Source organism: Nyctereutes procyonoides, unplaced genomic scaffold (genome assembly GCF_905146905.1).
Source record: "Nyctereutes procyonoides isolate TBG_1078 unplaced genomic scaffold, NYPRO_anot_genome, whole genome shotgun sequence".
Lineage (NCBI taxonomy): Eukaryota > Metazoa > Chordata > Mammalia > Carnivora > Canidae > Nyctereutes > Nyctereutes procyonoides.
Genome location: NW_026575042.1, coordinates 14,886,033 through 14,908,869, shown reverse-complemented (window position 1 = coordinate 14,908,869; position 22,837 = coordinate 14,886,033). Strand labels below are relative to the sequence as shown.

Here is a 22,837-nt window from a genome sequence, read left to right as displayed (position 1 = left end):
AAAAGTAGTAGTTAATTTTTGCTAAGAGGACAGCAAAGTGAAATAATGATTTTGTTACCCTTGATACCCATTTTCCCAATCTATCCTCACATCAGTGAAATAATCCATCAAAGGAAACTTGGCTTTTTTCCATTCTGTGGCTGTCCATTCTTACCAGTAAGACAGGAAGAAATAAACATGATTTGAAAATCTGCTGACAAATTTGGGCGTAAAGTAACTTATGAACTCGATAAGGTATAGTGTGACCAGAGATGGCTTTGTCACTGATTTAAGTACCTTGGAGCTGCCCTTTGTAAATTCTGTAGAAAGATCTCATTTGTTAATCCCTGATCTCGCCCAGTATCATTTTATAATTGCTCAACGGAAGTCCCTGAAAGACTCAAAACCTCAGTGTTTTTTATAGAGTCTACACCAGGAGTATATCACGGAGGTCCAGAATCTTCTTGATTGAATCTAGAATATATGCCTATCGCCAGATAGACACAGATCACAAATTGTCCACTTTTTTCTTTTTCAGGGAGAAAATATTTAGCTTAATTTCTGCATAAGTTCATGGACTTTTCTGCCTCTCTAGGAGCTGACCCTATTTCTTGAATAAAGAGATAAATGCAATTTGTGTACACATAACATAGGCCATCTTTGTAAAACTTGGTGCTATCATTTTGCTTTTCCCTCAAAGAGCTTTAGCATTACCTTAAAAAGAAAAGAAAGACAAACTAAAAACAATGTCCATGACTTTTCTCCCCCTGTTGGTTAAACATACTATTACACTCACCTGGCTTAAGAGATTTTGTACAGCCAATTTTATAAGATGACTTAAAGTTGTCATTTTGTTCAGAACGATTTATTTCCTTTAGTGGCATCAAATGCTATAAATTTCCTGGATGCTCCTGTTCACAGTTGGTGGAAAAACACAAGGGTGGAACTCTGCCTTTCCCAGAGGTGCTTGGTAGCATTTGATTAGCAGCCAGGCATGCAGCAGCTTCATGAATCTTCTTTTTTTGTTTTCTGTTTGCAGATTTTATTCTTCACCGTACAGTATTGCAACCAACCGCATGATTCCACAGACATCTATCACGCCATTCATTGCTGCTTCCCCTGTCTCCACATACCAGGTATGTCCGATTTACCTGCACCCGAGGAGAAGTCTTTCTTGCCATTAATAGACTATGTCAAGGCAAAAGGGACACAGTAGATTTTTTTTACCTGTCCTAAACAATTTAGTCACATCTTAAAGTAATAATACTCCAGTTTTAGCCTACACTTTGAAGGGCTTGTTTGCATCTATTTTACTGAATAATAAAGCCCACCATCTCTTCATTCTTCCTGCTGAAATTTTTATGATTATGTTCCTTTCTAGACAACATTAGTACAGCCTTCTTGCCGCTGAGAACTTAGTTTGTTGGTTGTCGGTTATTTGGGTGGCCATGTTCCCTATTGTGTCTTCTTTACAAGCACACGTCTGGCATTCCCCTCACTCACTCCAGGATATTTTATTGTTGTCATCTCATTTTGTCACAGTTGTCCTGTGTGTCCATGTGAAGCTACATGGATAGATGTTAAATCATTTTCCCCAAGAAATAGGGAGGATTCTCAAAATGGTAAAACGTTATTCCTACTTCCTGCTCTTACTTCATTCTCCACCCCAAAGAGGTCAAAAGAGACCTCATGGGTTCCACATGTTGAAAAACAAAAAAGCCAAGACTCCATGTGTGTCCTGAAGCAGATGTTGTAGCCAGTTAATTCTAAGTACACTGTGGATTAACATAGTCTTACTTCTCCCTCAAAAAATACTCCTTGTCTTATTCCTTTGAGTTATCCAATGTGCTATTACTCCCTGCTTCTCTTTACCTCATATTGTTCTTCAGACAATTCTTCTAATTCTAATTAGACAGTGCCTATAGATGCTACATATAGAGGGTGCCTAGTGTCACTTTTCAAAACTTTGGAGAGACAAAGCGAGAGAGAGTGTACGTGCGTGCATGCATGTGTTTCTCTGTATTTTGCAGATGGTGGGGGTGGATGTTTTATGATGGGTAAAACTGTAACGTCGATGACTGCTACTAATTCAGTGAAGTTTCACTTTATTCAACCATTACATACTTCATTTCAGGATGTCTCAGCTGTCAGAGCATCAAACTTGAGACTATATACATTTTTCCTTAACTGATTTCCCCTGAAGCAGATCATTTTCATTCTTTTTCTGCACTTAAGATTCTTGATACATGTTGGTGGGTGAACAGAATAGACTTTCATGTGAATTGCATTTGAGGGTCTCAGATTGGCTGATTTCTTAATTGCCATTCCTTGGGACCCATGAGGCTATGTGCAGGTGCTGTTCAGTTTTTGTGCTTTCTGCAGGCCTGCCTGGTTGTAGTGTGTGTTTTTTGGGTATTTTTTTTTTGTTTTTACTTATTTTTTAAAATCTTGGCCTATGTTTCAGCCAAGACCACCCAATGAGCCCCAGTGTAGAGCACTTTGGTGACATGAAAAAAAAATATCCACAGAAAACTGATTTCACTTGGGAGGGCTCATAAGTAGAACTTAACTCTAGCTCCTTTTTCTTAAAAAAGGAATCAGAACAATTTCCTCTGTTGTTGATTCTCGCCTTTCACCACTTTTTTTTTTTTTAATATAAAGTGCTTTGGCAATTTTGTTAGTGTGAGTGTATTGAAAGCAAAGTTTTCAGGGTTCTCAATGTGACAGTCAGCCCTTACAAGCTGACTTTCTCATTTGGCTGACAAGGCCATTTCAGAACAGTTGGTTGGCTCAAATTCTCATTTTTATTTGCCATACCAATTACCATGAGAGAAAAAAAAAACACAAATTTACTTAACTTGGGTTTAACCCAAATCTTTCCCCCCAAATTTCTGATTGATCTCTTTAGTTCTTCCCCCAAATTTTACCACTTGGACTTATTTCCAAGATGGGATCACTTGAGAATTTGAATTAGAACCAAAGACAGAAAAAGAGGAAGTCTTAGCTGTCAACTCTCGATTATTTGCTTCTATCCCTGGGAGTTGACCTCGAAGTAGGGGTCCCTGAGGCTTTTCTTCCTAAGACTCTAGCCTTCAACACCAACCTGAAATATGTTCCAAGGCCCAGCCTGGTCAATGTAGGCACTATAGCCAGTACTGGTGAAGTAGGAATTCGCTTTACATTTCACTATGTTTCAGGGACCAAATTAATCAGGTCCAAGAATTTCCTTTCTATTCCTAGTTCTGAATATTAATTAGCTGTAAAGTCAGATGGACTCCACTTTCTTTTGACCTAGTGTGACTCCACTGAACACAAGAACCAAGTTCTCTCTGTGATTGCTTTGTGCTAATAAATGCTGTTTGATGCATAGGTCCAGAGTACTTCATGGATGCCTCATCCGCCATACGTTATGCAACCAACAGTAAGTGTTCTCAGTCACCTGAGGCTAAATATTTCTATTATCCAAGTGCAAGCTTTTGTAATGCATAGAAAGGAAGCTTTTGGGGTGAAGCTTTTGTTATTTTCCATACCTCTTTCAGGCAGCCATATTTTTCAGGTGAAAAGCTGTTCCTGAAATTCTACAAAAGCATGTACAACAGATAGATGGCAGAGTTAGAGAGAGAGAGAGGTGAAAGAAAGAGTGAGATGAGAGAGAGAGAGGGATGAGACAAAGAGAGAGCAAACTTTATTGGAGGAAATAGCAGTCAACCTTCTAAGCTAATGTCTACCACTTGTCATGAATGGGGAATTTCTACTTCATTCAGGAATTCTGAACTCTGGACAATTAAATCCATTTATAGGGGAAAAGTCTTTCTGTTTTACTTCTCTTGTTATTCTCTGTTCTCTTTGGATGCAGTTTGATGGGCTTTGGGGGTAATTTTTAGTATCATGGCCTACCTTTGACTCAAAGCAAGATATTTGAAACATGAAGATAGTTGTGTACTAATAGATGAAGATATAGACAGAAAGCAAGGTTGCTAAATGCTTTTTTTGATGTTAACTAACTAGAGCCATTCTTTCTTCTTTAGTGGAAAAATCTCTTATAAAAATATTCAAACTCTATTTTCCACTTGCTATATTTCCCATTTTGTGGCACAATATTATATCAGTCCCAGGGAAAATATTACATATTTCATTAGAATCTAGGCTGAAGGCTAATGATTCCATTTGTCTTTGTCCAGGTCTTCCAGATTTTCTAGCTCTGTAGAAGTTAAGAGAGAGTAATTTCTATAGCAATATATTCATGAGAATGAGAAGTAGGGGTAGGGCACTAGACAGAAAATCATGTGACAAGGGCTGTGGTATACTCTCCTCCGCATGCTCACATCTGTGCCTTTGTTTCCTTTTCTGTCACTTTATTAACGAGACTATTGGAAAGATCAAATGATACCATATGTAAAAATAGTTTTTAAAGTATGACATGCTATGCATTATTATTGACATTACTCTCCTAGTAGAATGTATTAGTTTCACAAAGAAAAAACAATGCTACATTTTAACACATTTTAAAGCTAAATATCAATAAGCACACATTAAAGACCGGGGAACTAAATTCAGAGGCATCCGTTTCTTGGAGTCAAAGGATCATAGCACCTGGTTTTCATTTGTGAGCTTTGTCCATTTTTTAAAGAAAATAAGGAACATTACACATTGCTCTTAATGTTTTGATAGTGTGTTTTTTATTTAAAGAATAAAATGTATATAACTTAGTACAGCAGAACTTTAGCCCATATTTTGCAAATTCCTCTATTTACTCTTATTTATACACCTTGGGGGCTTCCTGAGTTCATCTGGTCTATGTTCTGTAAATCATACCAACATACAATGAATTCAGGCTACCCTTTCCAATTCAAGTCATGAGATAAAATACAATATACAATGCCAAACCAACATATAGCACAGAGTGAGCCAATACAGGGAAAGAGAAGTTTGGTCGAGTTATAAAGTAGAGAATCTCTAAAAGGAAACAGCTACCTTATAAAAATAATGTGTTCATCTACAGGGCACTAATGCTAGTTCAGTCCTCACACTGAGGTGAAGCATCATCTCACTTTGGCAAAGGGAATCCACATCCTGCAAAACCCAAATATTTTCCCAGATATCAAAATATGTAAGATTCTACTAGTACTTCTAGAACTGTGAGCAGAAGGGCAGATGTTTGTATATGTCTTTATTTCAACTGTCACTCAGGAGAGTAGCAAAATTTTTCTTCCTCTCCCCCTCCATCCTAGCATGGCTTCAGCCCTTTTTTTTTGATATATTATTTCTCATACATCTTCCTCCAGTGATAGCTCTGTGTGTGTGTGTGTGTGTGTGTGTGCGTGAATTTATCCCCTTGGATATTCCTTGCTATGTCTTCTGCTCACTGATATCTTATCACTTCCCATGACTAGACAGTGCATCATGTTTGAGTTTAGGTTACTTGGTTTAAAATACAATATTTGTGGCTGGGACGGATTCCTGGAAAAAGGAGTGCCTAGGCCACCCACCACTTTGTTGTTTTTAACATGGAATAATTGGTTAAACAGTGTCATGGAAACAGAGTTTGTGCCATCAGTCTTTTCCCCTTAACAGTTTTGCTAGTTGTCTATATTGTATAAATAACCTTACCCAACCCATATTAGTTTCATCATCAAAATGAGGTTAAATATAACTGTATGACACTAAAATACAAAAATACTTAAGCAATCTAAGGCAGATACACCAAATACCTGAATCTAAAGAGATAGGATAAATGAACAACATGATGATTAATAGGGTGAGTTGTTGGTCTCTTTGAGATAGGAAACCTTTCTCTGTTATGGAACTCTGGGCAATTAAACTTTCTGAGTCACAGTTTCCTCATCTGTAATATAGACTTACTAATGCTTAAATAATTATGTACTTTAGTTCATGAAAGGAAATAAAGTGTAAAACTCCTAAATTTTCCTGGCAGATAGCAAACACTTGGAAAATTACTATTATTATTATAGTTATATAAGGACATTGAATGTTATACTTGAGATTAGCCCAATTACATAAAATGGGAGTTGGTATGGAAGAAAGTTAAGAATAAGCAATAATCACCTATTTCTACCATGTTCATACTACTTATTTAACTTACTTTGCTAATGAGTTTTTGGAGATAGCTTCTATGGCTGTAAATCAGACAAATTTCTAGATTGCTGCTTTTTTCATTTACTTATTAAACTATTCAATACCGAAGCTAGGAAAAAAAGGCCTATCAGGTACCTTCTTGTTGTCAGTAACTGGAACCTACTTTACAAATAAATTCAAGGTATCACTATCTACATATCTCAAATATGTTTCTGATTTTCTTACAACTGTTGTCTCTCATGTTTTCTCTCCCACCACTTTGAGAAAATCTTGTGTATAAGCTCTAAGTGTAAGCATGTTTCTCTCCCATCACTGTGAATGCACACTGACTCCTACACTGGATCCAGAAGCCCTTCAGGTTCTCTTTCAGGCTTAACTCAAAGGACTCCAAGATTCTATCTTTTTTAAAAAAATATTTTATGTATTTATTCATGAGAGACACACACACACAGAGAGTGAGAGAGGCAGAGACACATGCAGGTGGAGAAGCAGACTCCCTGCAGGGAGCCTGATATGGGTCTCTAGCCCAGGACCACAGGATCATAACCTGAGCAAAAGGCAGATGCTCAGCCACTGAGCCACCCAGGTGCTCCAGGATTTCAACCAGGCTTGTATCCAAAGAGGCTTTAGGAAAGCCTTAAAGTAGAACACTGTGTCTCTGATCTTTACCTAGATGAATGGTTAAAATGGGGGGCAGGGGAGGATACAGGTAATTATAAGCAAGAGATAAATGAAATGACGCAAGAAAGAAAAGGAGTAGGCAAAGGACAAGAGAACAGAAAGAGTAAGCATAAAGTTGAAATGTGCCATTTAAGTTTGTTTCTTTAGAGATTTAATTTTCTAAGGTGTGTGTATTATTATTATTTTTTGTAGATTTAGAAAAAGATTCTGAGAGAGAGGCCTTTCACTTTTTTTTTTCTTGAAAGAGGGAGAGAGGATAGGGAGGGGCTGAGAGAGAGGGAGAGGGAGAAAGAATCTTAAGCAAGCTCCATGCCCAGCAGCCCCACACAGCACTCCGTTTCACCACCCTGAGATCATGACCTGAGCAGAAATCAAGAGTCCCATGCTTAACTGACTGAGCCACCCAGGCTCCCTGAGTCCTTTCACTCTTAATGAAGACTGGATAAAAGTCTCCTGGACTGTGTTATAACTATCATCCTGGTATTTGTGCAAGAAAACAGTTCTCTGTCAGTTAGTGGGCTCTGGGACCTTATCAAGTCTCCTGGTAAATTGTCAGACCCCACCAAGGACAGCAAAATCATTTCTGTTCACAATTTGCCGTTGTTCTCCTGAACAGATACCGAGGAAAGAGCGTTGCTAGATGAGATTAAGAACTCACGTTTTCCTGTGAGAAAGTAAAAAATGCTGACTTTGTCATGCAATCGGTTATTCGTTGCAGCTTCTCAGTGCAGACTTCTATACTATACTTTGAAATTCCCCATCACACTGACAGAATTTTAATAGATGATGGATTGCACCAAATATCTACTCTGCATAGCATCCCGTTACATCGAAATCTTATATGAATGCGCAATTGAAATTCCTGTGTTGCGATACATTGGATATTTTGTTAAATCTGTGCTGACAAGGCAAAAAGATGATAGTTCCCAAGAAGAAGCATAGTCCTATTCCTTTAAATTGCATTTAGGCTCATTTGAATCATAAATCTTCTGTTCTTCATACAGTTAGCATTATTTTATCTCAAGGAGAAAGGTCAGCTTTCATTTTTACTTAATTACAAATTGGTTATCTAATTACAGTATTCTAAGAAATGCAAGATGCCCTATTGAATCATTGGATGATTTGTTGCCATGCATAGCTAAATTATGACTTTTATGATTAAAAAACCTTAAATTTATAGTTAAAGAATAAATATAAACTCCTCCTCTACAACGCTGTTCAAGAAAGCTCCAGAACATTTGATTAGGTCATTCCTTATCATCAAACAGACAAGGCCTAAGGCTTAATTTTAGAGGTTGTAGCCTACAAATTTATAGGTGTGTTTTCTGTAAAAGCATATCACCTAATGTGGAAAGAATATTGATATCATTTGAATTCTGTTCAGAAAGCAAGGTTTTCAGATATTACCCTTTTACTCCAATGGTTTTGCTGAGCAACAATCCTAAATCTCAGTTTCATTAGCAAAGTAACGATGTCAAGATGCTTTTGCTATCAAAGGGGTTAACTTGGTAAATATATATCTGCAGGCCAAATCTTTTTTTTTTTTAACTACATAGCAAAAATAGAACAACAGTGACTCTAACCCATATATACTATTTCTACTGGAAGAGAATTCAAATGAGTGGAGCATCTTCTTTAGAGCACCACCTCCTTTTAAATATACTGCTGGGATAAAGTGAATACCAACAAAACCATTTCCACAGAAAGTCTCTTTGACATTAACTACTGTTAAAAAAAAAAGAAAAAGTAGTGCTGGCTTTCCATTGTTAAATGTAAATTCAAAATTACAGGAAGTTTAAAGAAATAATCTTTAAAAACCTGTTAAACAATAAATTCAAGACTAATAATTCGTAAGCGCATAGAGCATAAAAGACTTTCCACTTACCAATTCTACTCTCCAGAAATAAATCTAGTAAATAAATTTTATGTTACTATCCAATTCTTTATGCATACAAAAGTCTGTGTACTTGTGTGTAAAAGTGTATGTATTTTTAATATCTATACAGGATCACTCTAAAAATATTGTGTTGTAACTTCCTTTATTTTTTCCCAATAATAGAATGTCCTGGATGTCACTGCATGAGTCACATATAGAACCATGTCAATTTTTTTAACACTTCATAATATGCCATTATATAAATGCCCCAAAAAGTATTTAACCAATTTCCTATTCGCAGTTCTTTAAGTTGCTTCAAGTACTTGCTCATAAACTCAAGACTGTAATATTGAGCACTTGTGAGAAAATATGTGTAGGATAAATTGTGGATACAAAAAGTATGTGTTTAAGTATTTTAAGGTATGATTATACATTATTGTCAAATTGCACTCAAGTAAGAGTCTTTATTTCTCCATGGCCTCAATTAACACTGGGCATTCTCAAGTTTCAAATATTTTGTTAATGTGATGAATAGTGAATACTACTTTACTCATGTTTCACTATTATTTCTCAGTCCTAGAGGAGTTGAGTTGCTTTTCATGTTCATTAACAATTTTTTTTTCCTTCGGAGCTCCAAAATCATGTGCTTTGCTCATTTATCTTTTGGGGTAATCATCTCCTATTTTATTTTATTTTTTTTTTTTTATAAATTAATTTTTATTGGTGTTCAATTTACCAACATACAGAATAACACCCAGTGCTCATCCCGTCAAGTGTCCCCTCAGTGCCCGTCACCCATTCACCCCCACCCCCCGCCCTCCTCCCCCTCCACCACCCCTAGTTCATTTCCCAGAGTTAGAAGTCTTTATGTTCTGTCTCCCTTTCTGATATTTCTCACACATTTCTTCTCCCTTCCCTTATATTCCCTTTCACTATTATTCATATTCCCCAAATGAATGAGAACATACACTGTCCTTCTCCGGTTACTGTGGCCAAGTTCAAAAAGGGTGTTGCCTGAGTTCTCCTCTGGGATTTTGATGGAATCTTGTCTCACATTTAGATCTTTCATCTATTTTGAGTTTATCTTTGTGTATGGTGCAAGAGAGTGGTCCAGTTTCATTCTTCTGCATGTGGATGTCCAATTTTCCCAGCACCACAGAGACCTGGCAGGCCAGAAAGGGCTGGCAGGATATATTCAGGGTCCTAAATGAGAAGAACATGCAACCAAGAATACTTTATCCAGCAAGGCTCTCATTCAAAATGGAAGGAGAGATAAAGAGCTTCCAAGACAGGCAGGAACTGAAAGAATATGTGACCTCCAAACCAGCTCTGCAAGAAATTTTAAGGGGGACTCTTAAAACTCCCCTTTAAGAAGAAGTTCAGTGGAACAATCCACAAAAACAAGGACTAAATAGATATCATGATGACACTAAACTCATATCTGTCAATAGTAACTCTGAACGTGAATGGGCTTAATGACCCCATCAAAAGGCGCAGGGTTTCAGACTGGATAAAAAAGCAGGACCCATCTATTTGCTGTCTACAAGAGACTCATTTTAGACAGAAGGACACCTACAACCTGAAAATAAAAGGTTAGAGAACCATTTACCATTCAAATGGTTCTCAAAATATACCCTAAAAACTATAGAACACTTCTGAAAGAAATTGAGGAAGACACAAAGAGATGGAAAAATATTCCATGCTCATGGATTGGCAGAATTAATATTGTGAAAATGTCAATGTTACCCAGGGCAATTTACACGTATAATGCAATCCCTATCAAAATACCATGGACTTTCTTCAGAGACTTAGAACAAATTATTTTAAGATTTGTGTGGAATCAGAAAAAACCCCAAACAGCCAGGGGAATTTTAAAAAGAAAACCGTATCTGGGGGCATCACAATGCCAGATTTCAGGTTGTACTACAAAGCTGTGTTCATCAAGACAGTGTGGTACTGGCACAAAAACAGACACATAGATCAATGGAACAGAATAGAGAACCCAGAAGTGGACCCTGAACTTTATGGTCAACTAATATACGATAAAGGAGGAAAGACGATCCACTGGAAGAAAGACAGTCTCTTCAATAAATCATCTCCTATTTTAAAAATATGTTATTGCAGTTAGTTAACATTGTCATAGGTAATTTAGATAATTTCTGTTTACTTTTAATGTTTTGACGTTCATCATGCAGAACTTTAGTATTTAGTGTTTAATGTTTATCAGTTTTTCCCTTTAGGACAAGGGTCACCAATTTTCTTTTCTGTAAAGATCCAAACAATGAATGTGGTCAGTTTTGTGAGCTGTGTGATCTCTTTCACACCTAGGCAGTGCTGTGGCTGTAGAGTGAAGGCAGCCACAGACAATACAGAAATGAATTGGCATGGCTGAGTTTCAAGAAACTTTGTTTACAGAAATAGGTGAGGGCCATATTTGGTTCATAGGCTATGTTTTGCCAGCCCATGCTTTAGAGTATCTGGACTGCCATATGAAATATCTTATTAAATATAAGATTTAAAACACCATAGGTTAAAAATAAATAATAAAACACTCTATGTCTTTGTTTAATGTTTTTGTTGTTACTTTTGTTTTTTTTGAGTTTAATAACTTTTTTTAATTGAGATATAATTGACTTAAAACAATTTTATCACCATATGTTTTATTATAGTAGATTTTATTCCTAAGTTTTTTACTTTTGGAGTTTGTTTTGCAGTATGGTATGAGATTATGGTCCAACTTTTTTTCCCCAAATGGGTAACCAATATCATAACAACTTTTGTCATGTAAATCACCTACATTTCCTCCATTGATATACAATTTTATTCCAATTTTTATCATACAATAACTCTCTTTATATCTTTGGTATATTTCTGGACTCAATTCTGTTCTGTTGATATACTTTTTGACCATTACTCTAGTATTTTAATTAACACTTTATAATACCATATATACCTGACAGGACTCAATCCCTGACATTATTTTGTTGTTGTTGTTTCTCAAGAATTTTTTGAATTTATATATTAATTATGGGAAATATAAAAATATAACATACGTACAATGAATTTTTCTAAGAAAAAAAATAAGTCTTTCCTTTTACTCAAGATTTTTTACTTTTCCCCCTAGCTTTATTGAGGTATAACTGACAAATAAAATTATAAGATACTTAAAGTGTGTTTTGATTTGATATGTATATACATTATGGTAGGACTCCCACCATCTAGGTAATTAACACATCCATTATCTTACATATTTATCTTCCGTGTGTGTGTGTGTGTGTGTGTGTGTTAGAGAGCATTTTAGTTCATTCTCTCAGCAAATTTTAATTATATAATATAGCCTTATGAACTACAGTCATCATGATTTACTTAGATCCTCAGACTATTTATCTTATAGCTGAAAGTTGGTACTCTCTTACACTCCTCTCCTTATTTTCCCCAATCTCCCCAAACCCTGGCAAACACTTTTCTTTTCTATATCTCTATGAGTTTGGGTTGATTGATTGATTGATGTATTTATTCATTTTAGATTTCACATATAAGTGATAACATGCAATATTTACCTTTCTCTTCCAGGCTTATTTCACTTACTATAATGCCCTCAAGATTCATCTATGTTATCACAAATGGCAGAATTTCCTTCTTTCTTACAGATGATAATATTCCATTGTATATATATATACATACAATATCTTTACCCATCCATCCATAGACACTTAGGTTGTTTCTATATCTTGGCTATTGTGATATTGTGCAAAACTGCAATGAACACAGGAGTGTAGATATCTCTTTGGGATCCTGCTTTCATTTTCTTGAATATATCCCACGAGTGGGATTCCTATATTATATGCAGTTCTATTTGTTAGTTTTTGAGGAACTTTCATGCTGTTTTCCATAGTGGCTGCATCAGTTTACATTCCCATCAACAGGGCACAAGGGTTTCCTTTCTGTATATTCTTAGTAACACATGTGAACTCTTGTCTTTTTCATAATAGTCATTCTGACAGGAGTGAGGTGATATCTCATTATGGTTTTGATTTGCATTTCCCTAATGATTAAAGATGTTGAGCACCTTTTCATGTGCCTGCTGGGCATTTGAATTCTTTCTTGGAAAAATATCCATTCAGTTCTTCTGCTAATTTTAAAAATCAGATTGTTTCATTTTCCACTATTGAATTGTATGTATGAGTTTATTGTATATTTTGGATATTAACCCCTTATCAGATACAGGATTTGTCAATTTTTTTCCCCATTCTATAATCTGCCTTTTCATTTTGTTGATGGTTTCCTTTGTTGTACAAAAGCTTTTTAGTTTGATGGAATCCCACTTGTTTATTTTTGCTTTTGTGCCTCTATTGTGGTGTCAAAATCAAAAACATCATTTCCAAGACCAAGGTCAAGGAGCTTACCCCTTAAGTTTTCTTCTAGAGGTTGTATAGTTTCAGGTCTTCTGTTCAAGTCTTAATCCAATTTTGGTTGATTTTTGTGTATGGTGTAAGATAGGGATGCAGTTTCATTTTTTTTGCATGTGGCTGTCTAGTTTTCACTAGACTAAACACTGTTTATTGAAGACTATTCCCCATTTTATATTCTTGGCAACTTTATTGTAAATTAATTGACCATATGGTGATGGGTTTATTTCTGGATTCTCTATTTTGTTCTGTTGGTCTATATGTCTGTTTTTATGCCAATTCCATATTTTACTATAGTTTTGTAACATAGTTTGAAATCAGGAAGTATATTTGCACAGCTTTATTCTTTTTTTCCAAGATTGCTATGGCTATTCAGGGTCCTTTGTGGTTCCATACAAATTTTAGGATTATTTACTTTATTTCTACAAAAAATACCATTGGAATTTTGATAGAGATTGCATTGAATCTATAGATTGCTTTCAGTAGACTGGGCATTTTAACAATATTAATTCTTCAAATTTGTGATCATGGAATATCATGCCATTTATTTGTGTCTTCTCAATTTATTTCATCCCTGGTTAAGCTTATTCCTAGGTAATATTATTATTTTTGATGAAGTTGTAAATGAAATTGTTTTCTTAATTTGTCTTTCTAATAGTTTGTTGTTAGTGTATAGAAATGCAACTGAATTTTGTATTTTGATTTTGGTAGAGTCTTTAGAATTTTATATATTTAATATTATGCCATCAGCAAATAGAGAATTGTACATCTTCATTTCTAATTTGGATGCCTTTTATTTCTTTCTCTTGCCTAATTGCTCTGGCTAGGACTTTCAGTACTATGTTGAATAAAAGTGATGAGAGTGAGCATCCTTTTCTTATTCCTGATCTTAGAGGAAAAGCTTTCAGCTTTACACTGTTAAGTTCATGTTAGCTGTGGCTTTCTTATGTATGGCCTTTATTATGTTGAGGTACATTTCCTCTATACTTAGTTTGTTGAGAGTTTTTATCATGAGTTCATGAATGGATGTGAAATTTTGTCGAATACTTTTTATGTGTCTGTTGAGTGAGATTATCATCTGATTTTGGTCCTTATTTTGTAAATATGATGTATCACATTGATTAATTTGCAAATGTTGAACTATATTTGTGTTTGCATCCCTGAATAAATCCCACTTGATCATGATATATGATCCTTTTAATATATTGTTGGATTTGGCTTATACTCTGTTAAGAATTTTTGAATCTGTGTTCATCAGGGATACATTTTCTTTTCTTGTAGTGTCCCTGTCTGCTGTGGTATCAGGGTAATGCTGGTCTTGTAAAATGAGTTTGGGAGTACTCCTTCATCTTCTCTTTTTTGGACAAGTTTGGGAAAAGATTGGTATCAATTCTTCTTTAAAGATTTAGTAGAATTCACTGGTGAACTCATGTGATCCTGGACTTCTATCTGTTGGGAGGCTTTTGATTACTGATTCAATCTCCTTAGTAGTAATTGGTCATTCAGGTTTTCTATTTCTTCATGATTCAATCTTCATAGGTTAAATGTTTCTAGTAATTTGGGTTGTCCTTTTTTTTTTTTTTTTTTTTTTTTTTGGTGTGTAATTGATCATAGTCTCTCATAAGCCTTTGTTTTTGTGTGGAATCAATTGTAGTGTCTTTCCCTTTCATTTCTAACTTTGTCTAAGTCCTCTATCTGGTTTTCTGGATAAGTCTAGCTAAAGGTTGGTCTATTTTGCTTATCTTTTCAAAAAACCAGCTCTTAGTTTCATTGATCTTTTCTGTTGTCTTTTCAGTCTCTATTTCATTTATTTCTGCTCTGATTTTCTTGTTATTTTTTTTCCTTCTACAAACTTTATTTATTCATTTTCTACTTCCTTGAAGTACAAGATTAGGTTGTTTATTACTTTTGTTGTATCTCATCATTTTTATATGCTATATTTCCATTTTCATTAATATCAAGACTTTTTAAATTTCTTTCAATTTCTTCTTTGACTCATTTTTGTTTACTAACATATTGTTTAATCAAGAATTATTTTATGTCTCTTGACATACCCTTAATAGAGTAGTAAATTTTCCTCCATATATGCCCTATAAACTTCTCAAACTTTCCCATGTCAATGAATTTTTTATCTCCTCTAATTAAATTTTCTCACCAATCCAAAAAATGCCTTTTATAAAGCTGAATTACCCAAATAAGATAAGGAAATGATTAATGCTCACACGTTATATCTGGTTATTGTGTCCTTTAAGTCTCTTTTGATATAACAGGGTTTTTTTTTTTTTTTCTCTCGTGTTTCTGGTTAGCTGCTTTGCAGAGTGTCCAACCTTTAAGAAATGTGTGATTTAGTCTTCATGGCACTGTTTATCCTGTACATCTGCCCCATATGTGAAATGATTTTATAGCCAACTATTTTTTTGAATTTCTCTATTATTTTCAGTAGACAATTTTTCATTAATTCTCAGGTTTTCCAGGCCATCAAAATAACTTCATTTTCTACCTCATTTCAGTTATTTTTATTTCACAGTCCTTTTTTTCACCCAGTTGGATTGCAGTATATTCGTTGATTAATTCTTTATCTTAATGAGAATGCCACTATGAATTGTTTGGTTTTTAATGTAAATATTGAATTTTTTTAATAAATTAATTTTTATTGGTGTTCAATTTACCAACATACAGAATAACACCCAGTGCTCATCCCGTCAAGTGTCCCCCTCAGTGCCCGTCACCCATTCACCCCCACCCCCCGCCCTCCTCCCCCTCCACCACCCCTAGTTCATTTCCCAGAGTTAGGAGTCTTTATGTTCTGTGTCCCTTTCTGATATTTCCCACACATTTCTTCTCCCTTCCCTTATATTCCCTTTCACTATTATTCATATTCCCCAAATGAATGAGAACATACACTGTTTGTCCTTCTCCGATTGACTTACTTCACTCAGCATAATACCCTCCAGTTCCATCCGGAAACAACAAATGTTGGGGAGGATGCGGTAAATATTGAATTTAATCAAAGTTCTCTGGGATGCCAGGATGGCTCAGTGGTTGAGCGTCTGCCTTTGGCTCAGGCTGTGATCCCAGGTCGGGGGATCGAGTCCCGCATCAGGCTCCTGCTTCTCCCTCTGCATATGTCTCTGCCTTCTCTCTGTGTCTCTCATGAATAAATAAAAACTTTAAAAAATAAAAAGTTCTTTGAGAAAATTTTGAGTTTTTAAAATTATTTTATCAATTTTACGTGATCAATGTATTTGTGATTAATTATATTTTAACTAATTTCAGTAAATATTTCTTAAGGTGGAACCATTATACAATAAACTCCTTTTAGTCTGAAAAAGCCATCTTAAAACCATACTTCTCAATTATACTTATTAATGTTGTATTATTTTGGCAGCAGTCTTTTTAATGAAATTATTAAGTGTTATTATCTTCCAGGTGTACTATCTTTGTTAGATTTGAATAGCAAAATTACAAGGGCTTTATAAAAATAATTTGGAAGGATACTATTTCTCTCAACTCTGGAATGATTTTAAAGATTTTAAATAAGTCAAATGTGAAACTAACTCGAATTTTGGGAAGAGATGTATTTATTCCACCAAACCAATTGAAAATATAATTTATTACTCCTATAAGGTATGTTCTCAAGAGCCTAAAACTATAATGCATTTAGGGCATATGAACATCATGAACAATCATTAAGTATTCTATCTGATTGCTATATAGTTGACAGTTTAGTTGCTAATGGTCAAAACAATTGTATTTTTAAATGGCATGTTCTTAATCAAATTGACATTGTTAGCTATTCCATGACCAGTTGTTGGTCTTTTTTGACATATATATCTTAAGTTAAATATTGTGCAAATTAAAAAAAATCAATCACCAACTGTGTAATAAGAAATTTTCAAACATTAGCATGTTGTAGATCAATAACTTGCAATTTTGAAGAATATACATGACTTTCATTGTAGTGAAATTTGAGGAATACTTCCGTGAATACTCACTTGCTTAAGTCTTTCTTTTACTGGGCCCTAGCTGTACCTTTATTGACTCTGTTTTAGGAGACTGAGATCTTTGAATTCAGTAAGAAAAAAATCAACAAATAGTAACAAATATTATTAAGCATCAACATGTACAGAATATTCCTTTAGGTATTTTTGGAAATAAGGGAGGAGAAGAAATAATACATGCAAAGGCATACAATCTAATCATAGAAAAAGTTTTATATATTTAGGATGATATAATTTAAAATTTGCAGCAGAAAAGGTAGCAATTATATAACACTAAAAATGACAGTTACGAACAGGGAGAAACAAAGACATAAACATGAATTTAAAAGATAGGTGATGTTTATGACGTTAAAGGAAAAGAAAGAGGCACTTCAGGTGAAAATAATACGACAAAATATTGAGGGATGGATTTCAAGTTATTCCAGGAGCCAAGAGGCAGACAGCCTGCATTAAGTGGAGGATGTGTGTTAGGGAATAAGGGAAAGATTTGCTTGGAAAGGTAAACTGTTGATCTATTGAAGAACAACTTTTCATTAGTCAATCTGGCACATTTTACTAGACTTTTTTGTTAGCTTGATTGTCCCAATGCTATTGTCTAGAGTTTAGGTTTACTTTGGAGAAAGGCTAAATTATGTCATTGAGGTATGTTAAAAAGTCATAATTTCCACTGAAGTAATGGATACTTATCATGAATGGGAAAAAATTTTTAATTTTTTTTGCATTATGAAAATGTCATTATACAAAGTCTCTGTACATAAAGTGATTTTCTATCCACATAAATAATTTGGAGGATCATCTTTCAAGTAGAGCTTCTGAAAATGTCTTGGAGAAGACATTGCCCGATATCCAATATCCCTGTCCCACGCACAGGAGTGGCTAGAATAACTGAGGAATCCAGAATCCTTTGAAATCCAAATGTGCACTTGTGACCTTTCTTTGGCATGGAGTTTTCTATTATTTTACTATAAGACTTTAAAAGGAAAGAATAGTTTGTGCAATAATGTGTTACTTTTTTAGAACTGCAGGCACAGCATTCTGAACATGAGACTGACACAGCAGCTGAGAGAAAAAGTTTCAATTGTGCATGACCCCAATGTGTCCTTAGATAGTACTTAGAATTTCTTCATCACTGCATCATCAGGAAATCAGAATTTGCCAGTTCCTTTGTAAGAATACTGACAACATTACATCTTTAATAGCTATTTAGCATATTAAATATAATTAAATAGAAACACAGTGTTAAGTATCTAATCTAGTGAAGGCTAATTTTCTATGGATTATTTCTAGAGAAAGCAAGCACACAGCTAAAATAAAATCCATGTCAGACTAGATAACAGCAAGTTACCAGGGCAACACAATCATATAGAGATAGGGTAAATCATTTATTTTATAAATGTTGCCAGGGCAACAGAAGCTACTTATGAAATCACTGAAGGATTGAGGATAAAGGCTCAGATGGAACTATTTGTTCTTTTATAACACACTGGAATAAAATGTCCATTCACACCTAAAACCTTAGCAGTTATGTAAAATATGCAGATATTCCTTAAACAAATGATCGTGAATAGGTTCAAATAGTGAGAGTATTTTTAAATATCAGAAGATATTATTCACTTTTTCTTGCCTCTCAATATGTTATTGGGACACTATTTTGCTTTAAAGGTTAACCTCAGCTAACCTAATTTAGCTAACCTAAGAAGCTAATTATTTCTACCTCAGTGCTATGTTTAAATTCAGGATAATGGTTAACAGTATTGATGAGCTTGGATTTTGTTAGGCAACCAATTAGGATTTGCCAGAGTTGGGTAGGAATTATATATGTATATGTAATTATATATATTACATTACATACATTACATATATATAATATATAACATATATGTATGTAATCTAAACAGGTGTACTTTGGGAATATATATTACATTAAATATATTACACATATATTACATATATTTTACATATATGTATATGATCTAATTACGTATACTTGAGGAAAAATCCGTTTGTCTTTGATAAAGAAGCTAAAAATTATACAATTTACAGTAATATTTTTCAAGATACTACACAATTATCAGTAAAGTGCCTTCAAACTTTTTTTTTTCTTCTGCTTAAGAGGAATATTTACCAAAGGTAGGCTTAAATTTACATTTTACATCCCTTTTTTAGTATAATTTGCTTCCCCCTTGGTCAAAGTCCTATCAGAAAACAAATATTTATAATGTATTCATCTATGAGTAGCAATGAAAATATGTGCAAAGTATAGAAATCGTAAAAAGGAGGGAGATATTCGTTGTGTCAGGGAGTGGAGAGTAAAGACAGATTTCTCAAAGGAGGTAATTCCTGAACTTGGTTTTGAAGAATAAAGGAGTTTTTCAGGCAGACAAGTGTTGGATATCAGGCAGGATGGGTATTCTAGGCAAAGCAAACACTAGCTTTCAGCCAGGTCTTTGGTCTATATACCATGCGTTACATCTGGGGCAAAGTATAGGTTACCCAGTGCTTCTAATGCTGCTATAAGCATGGCATCTGTATCCCCTTCAATAGTATTCCACAGAAGGTGTCACTTAATGATGAATTAGAGCTGTTGCCCACCCCCCATTCAACGTGGCATCTTCTAGAGAACTGCCCACATCTAACAGCCAATGTGCCCCTTCACAAGCTCTCCACTTAGAATTGAGTGAAATATTCAGGGCATGTTTTTTTTTTTTTCCTTTTTAAAAAATGTTTTCATTTAAGTTTCATTTGATTAACATACAGTGTAATATTAGTTTCAGGTGTACAATACAGTGATTCAACACTTCCATCCATCACCTGGTGCTCATCACAACAAGCGCACTCCTGAATCCCCATCACCTATTTCACCTATCCCCCCACACCCTTCCCCTCTGGTAACTAGCAGTTTGTTCTCTATAGTTAGAGAGTTTCTTGGTTGGTACTCTCTCTCAGTCTTTTCCCTTTGCTTTTTTTAAAAAAAAATATTTATTTATTCATGAGTGACATGGAGAGAGAAAGAGAGAGAGAGAGAGAGAGAGGCAGAGGGAGAAGCAGGCTCCATGCATGGAGCCTGACGCGGGACTCTAGGATCAGGCCCTGGGCTGAAAGTGGCGCTAAACCACTGGGCCACCACGGCTGACCTTATTTTTTTGATTCTTAAATTCCACATATGAGTGAAATCATATGGTATTTCTTTCTCTGACTGACTTATTTCGCCTAGCATTATACTCTCTAGCTTCATCCATGTTGTTGCAAATGACAAGATTTCATTCTTTTTTATAGCTGAGCTATATTCCATTATATATGTATTCTTTATCCATTCATTCATCTATGGACACTTGGGCTGTTTCCATAATTTGACTGTTGTAGATAATGCTGCTATAAACAATGGGGTACATGTATACCTTTTAATTAATATTTTTATATTCTTTGGGTAAATACTTAGTAAGGCAATTGCTGGACTTAAGATAGTTCTATTTTTGGGAACCCTGGGTGGCACAGCGGTTTAGCGCCTGCCTTTGGCCCAGGGCACGATCCTGGAGACCTAGGATCGAATCCCACGTCGGGCTCCTGGTGCATGGAGCCTGCTTCTCCCTCTGCCTATGTCTCTGCCTCTCTCTCTCTCTCTCTCTCTCTCTCGTGTGTGTGTGTGTGTGTGACTATCATGAATAAATAAAAATTTTAAAAAAAGATAGTTCTATTTTTAACTTTTTGAGGACTCTCCATACTATTTTCCAGAGTGACTGCACCAGTTTGCATCCCCACCAACAGTGCATGAAGGTTCCACTTTCTCCATATCCTCACCAGCACCTGTTGCTTATTGTGTTTTTGGTTTTAGCCATTCTGACAGGTGTGAGGTAATATCTTATTGTACTTCTGATTTGCATTTCCCTGATGATAAGTGATGTTGAGCATTTTTTCATGTGTCTGTTGACCATCGGTATGTCTTCTTCAGAGGAATGTCTATTCATGTCTTCTCCCCATTTTTAATTAGAATATTCATTTTGAGGGTGTTGAGTTTGTAAGTTCTTTATATATTTGGGATACTAATGCTTTATCAGATACGTCATTTGCAAATATCTTCTCCCATTCTGTAGGTTCCCTTCTAGTTTTGTTGATTGTTTACCTCACTATGCAGAGTCTTATTATTTTGATGAAGGCCCAATAGCTTATTTTTACTTTTATTTCCCTTGCCTCAGGAGACATATCTAGAAAGAAGTTGCTTTGGCCAATGTGAGAGAGGTTATTGTCTGTGTTCTTTTCTGGGATTTTTATGGTTTCAGGTCTCACATTTAGGTCTTTAATCCATTTTGAATTTATTTTTGTGTTTGGTGTAAGAAAGTGGCCCAGTTTCATTCTTCTGCATATTGCTGTCCAGTTTCCCCAACACCATATGTTGAAGAGACTGTCTTTTTCCACTGGATACTCTTTCTTGCTTTGTCAAACACTAATTGACCATATAATTGTAGTTTCATTTCTGGGTTTTTAACATCACTTGGGTGTCATAAAATAATCATTACAACCTCTGCCCTGGGTTGACTTAAGCCTACTTCTCTGAGTACTCCAGCTGGAAGTGGGATCCCCTCTCCCCTTCTACTTTGTTCCTTGCATGGAATAGGTACTAAGTAAATATTTGTGAATAGGCTATTCTTCATAGGCTATTTCTGCTTTGACAAATGTTGAGACACTACAAGCATGCAGGTGCTGTTAGACAAGGATGCCAACAAAGGTTTCTAAGGAAGGCAAAAGTGTGGATCTTCTCTGAACACAATCTCAACATTTAAGGGAAAGTAATGCTGATGTCAAATTTGTCTGTGTATATTTGATCATTAAATCTTGTCATTGAAAATCAATAAAGTGGTTAAAAACAACTTAAGAAAATTTCTTTTGCATTCATAATGTAGAATTCTAATTGCTTTTTAGTTGCAGATTTGGTTAAGCAACTGTGTTTTTTGCCAGGTACATGTACATGTTTCCTCATCTCTGCTCTCCCCCACTTTTTGGGAAGTCCTAAAAGAGTTGGCAAGCTCTTGAATATCCCTTATGAAGCTCCAGACTGCAGTGTTTGTAATATGCTTATGTTGTTATTGTCCACAGTTGATCAATACATGCAAAAGTAGTGAACATTATTCTTGCTTGTCTCTTCTCTATCATCTTTTCCTTATTAAAAATGGGAAAAATCAGATCTACTTGTTAGGATAAGCAGTAACGCCTGTTTTACTTTGATGTAGGAAAATACTCTTCATGGATCGAATAAAAGAAAAAATTTAGAAATTTGCACAATTTGGGATCCCTGGGTGGCGCAGTGGTTTAGCACCTGCCTTTGGCCCAGGGTGCAATCCTGGAGACCCGGGATCGAATCCCACGTCGGGCTCCTGGTGCATGGAGCCTGCTTCTCCCTCTGCCTATGTCTCTGCCTCTCTCTCTCTCACTGTGTGCCTATCATAAATAAATAAAATAAAATAAAATAAATTTTTTAAAAAAGAAATTTGCACAATTTGAGATCTGAACAAGTTCAGTTCTTCTGTTTTCTGTGTGACCTAATTTTCTACCAGCAATTCTCCTTTAACATTGATATTCATTTGAATAAAAGAGAAATACAAACCCTTCAGGCCCTAGGAAAATGAGTAATAAGAATTTGTACCTTGCCACTCTTAGAGTTGAGTTTCTTGATGACTAAAGACACACTCAAAAAGACAGTTAAATTAAGAAAGAAGGAACAAATCTCACAGAGGAAATAAATTTATTGAAAGCTCAGACTGTCTATGGATAGTTTACTACAATGGAATGTTGAGATTTTG

At 35.2% G+C, this 22,837-nt stretch overlaps 1 protein-coding gene across 8 annotated transcripts in view; it reads left to right on the top strand.

Moving 5' to 3' along the window:
- The window catches only part of RBMS3 (RNA binding motif single stranded interacting protein 3), a 684,622-nt gene that overhangs the window by 573,875 nt on the left and 87,910 nt on the right, over positions 1–22,837 (top strand). For 6 of the 8 annotated variants that reach the window (XM_055321498.1, XM_055321500.1, XM_055321496.1 and 3 more), the window contains exons 9-10: positions 1,019–1,115; positions 3,350–3,400. In XM_055321498.1, coding sequence (XP_055177473.1) covers positions 1,019–1,115; positions 3,350–3,400 — 148 coding nt within the window. The remainder of the gene's footprint in view (positions 1–1,018; positions 1,116–3,349; positions 3,401–22,837) is intronic. The other 2 variants (XM_055321501.1, XM_055321502.1) reach the window with 1 other exon arrangement.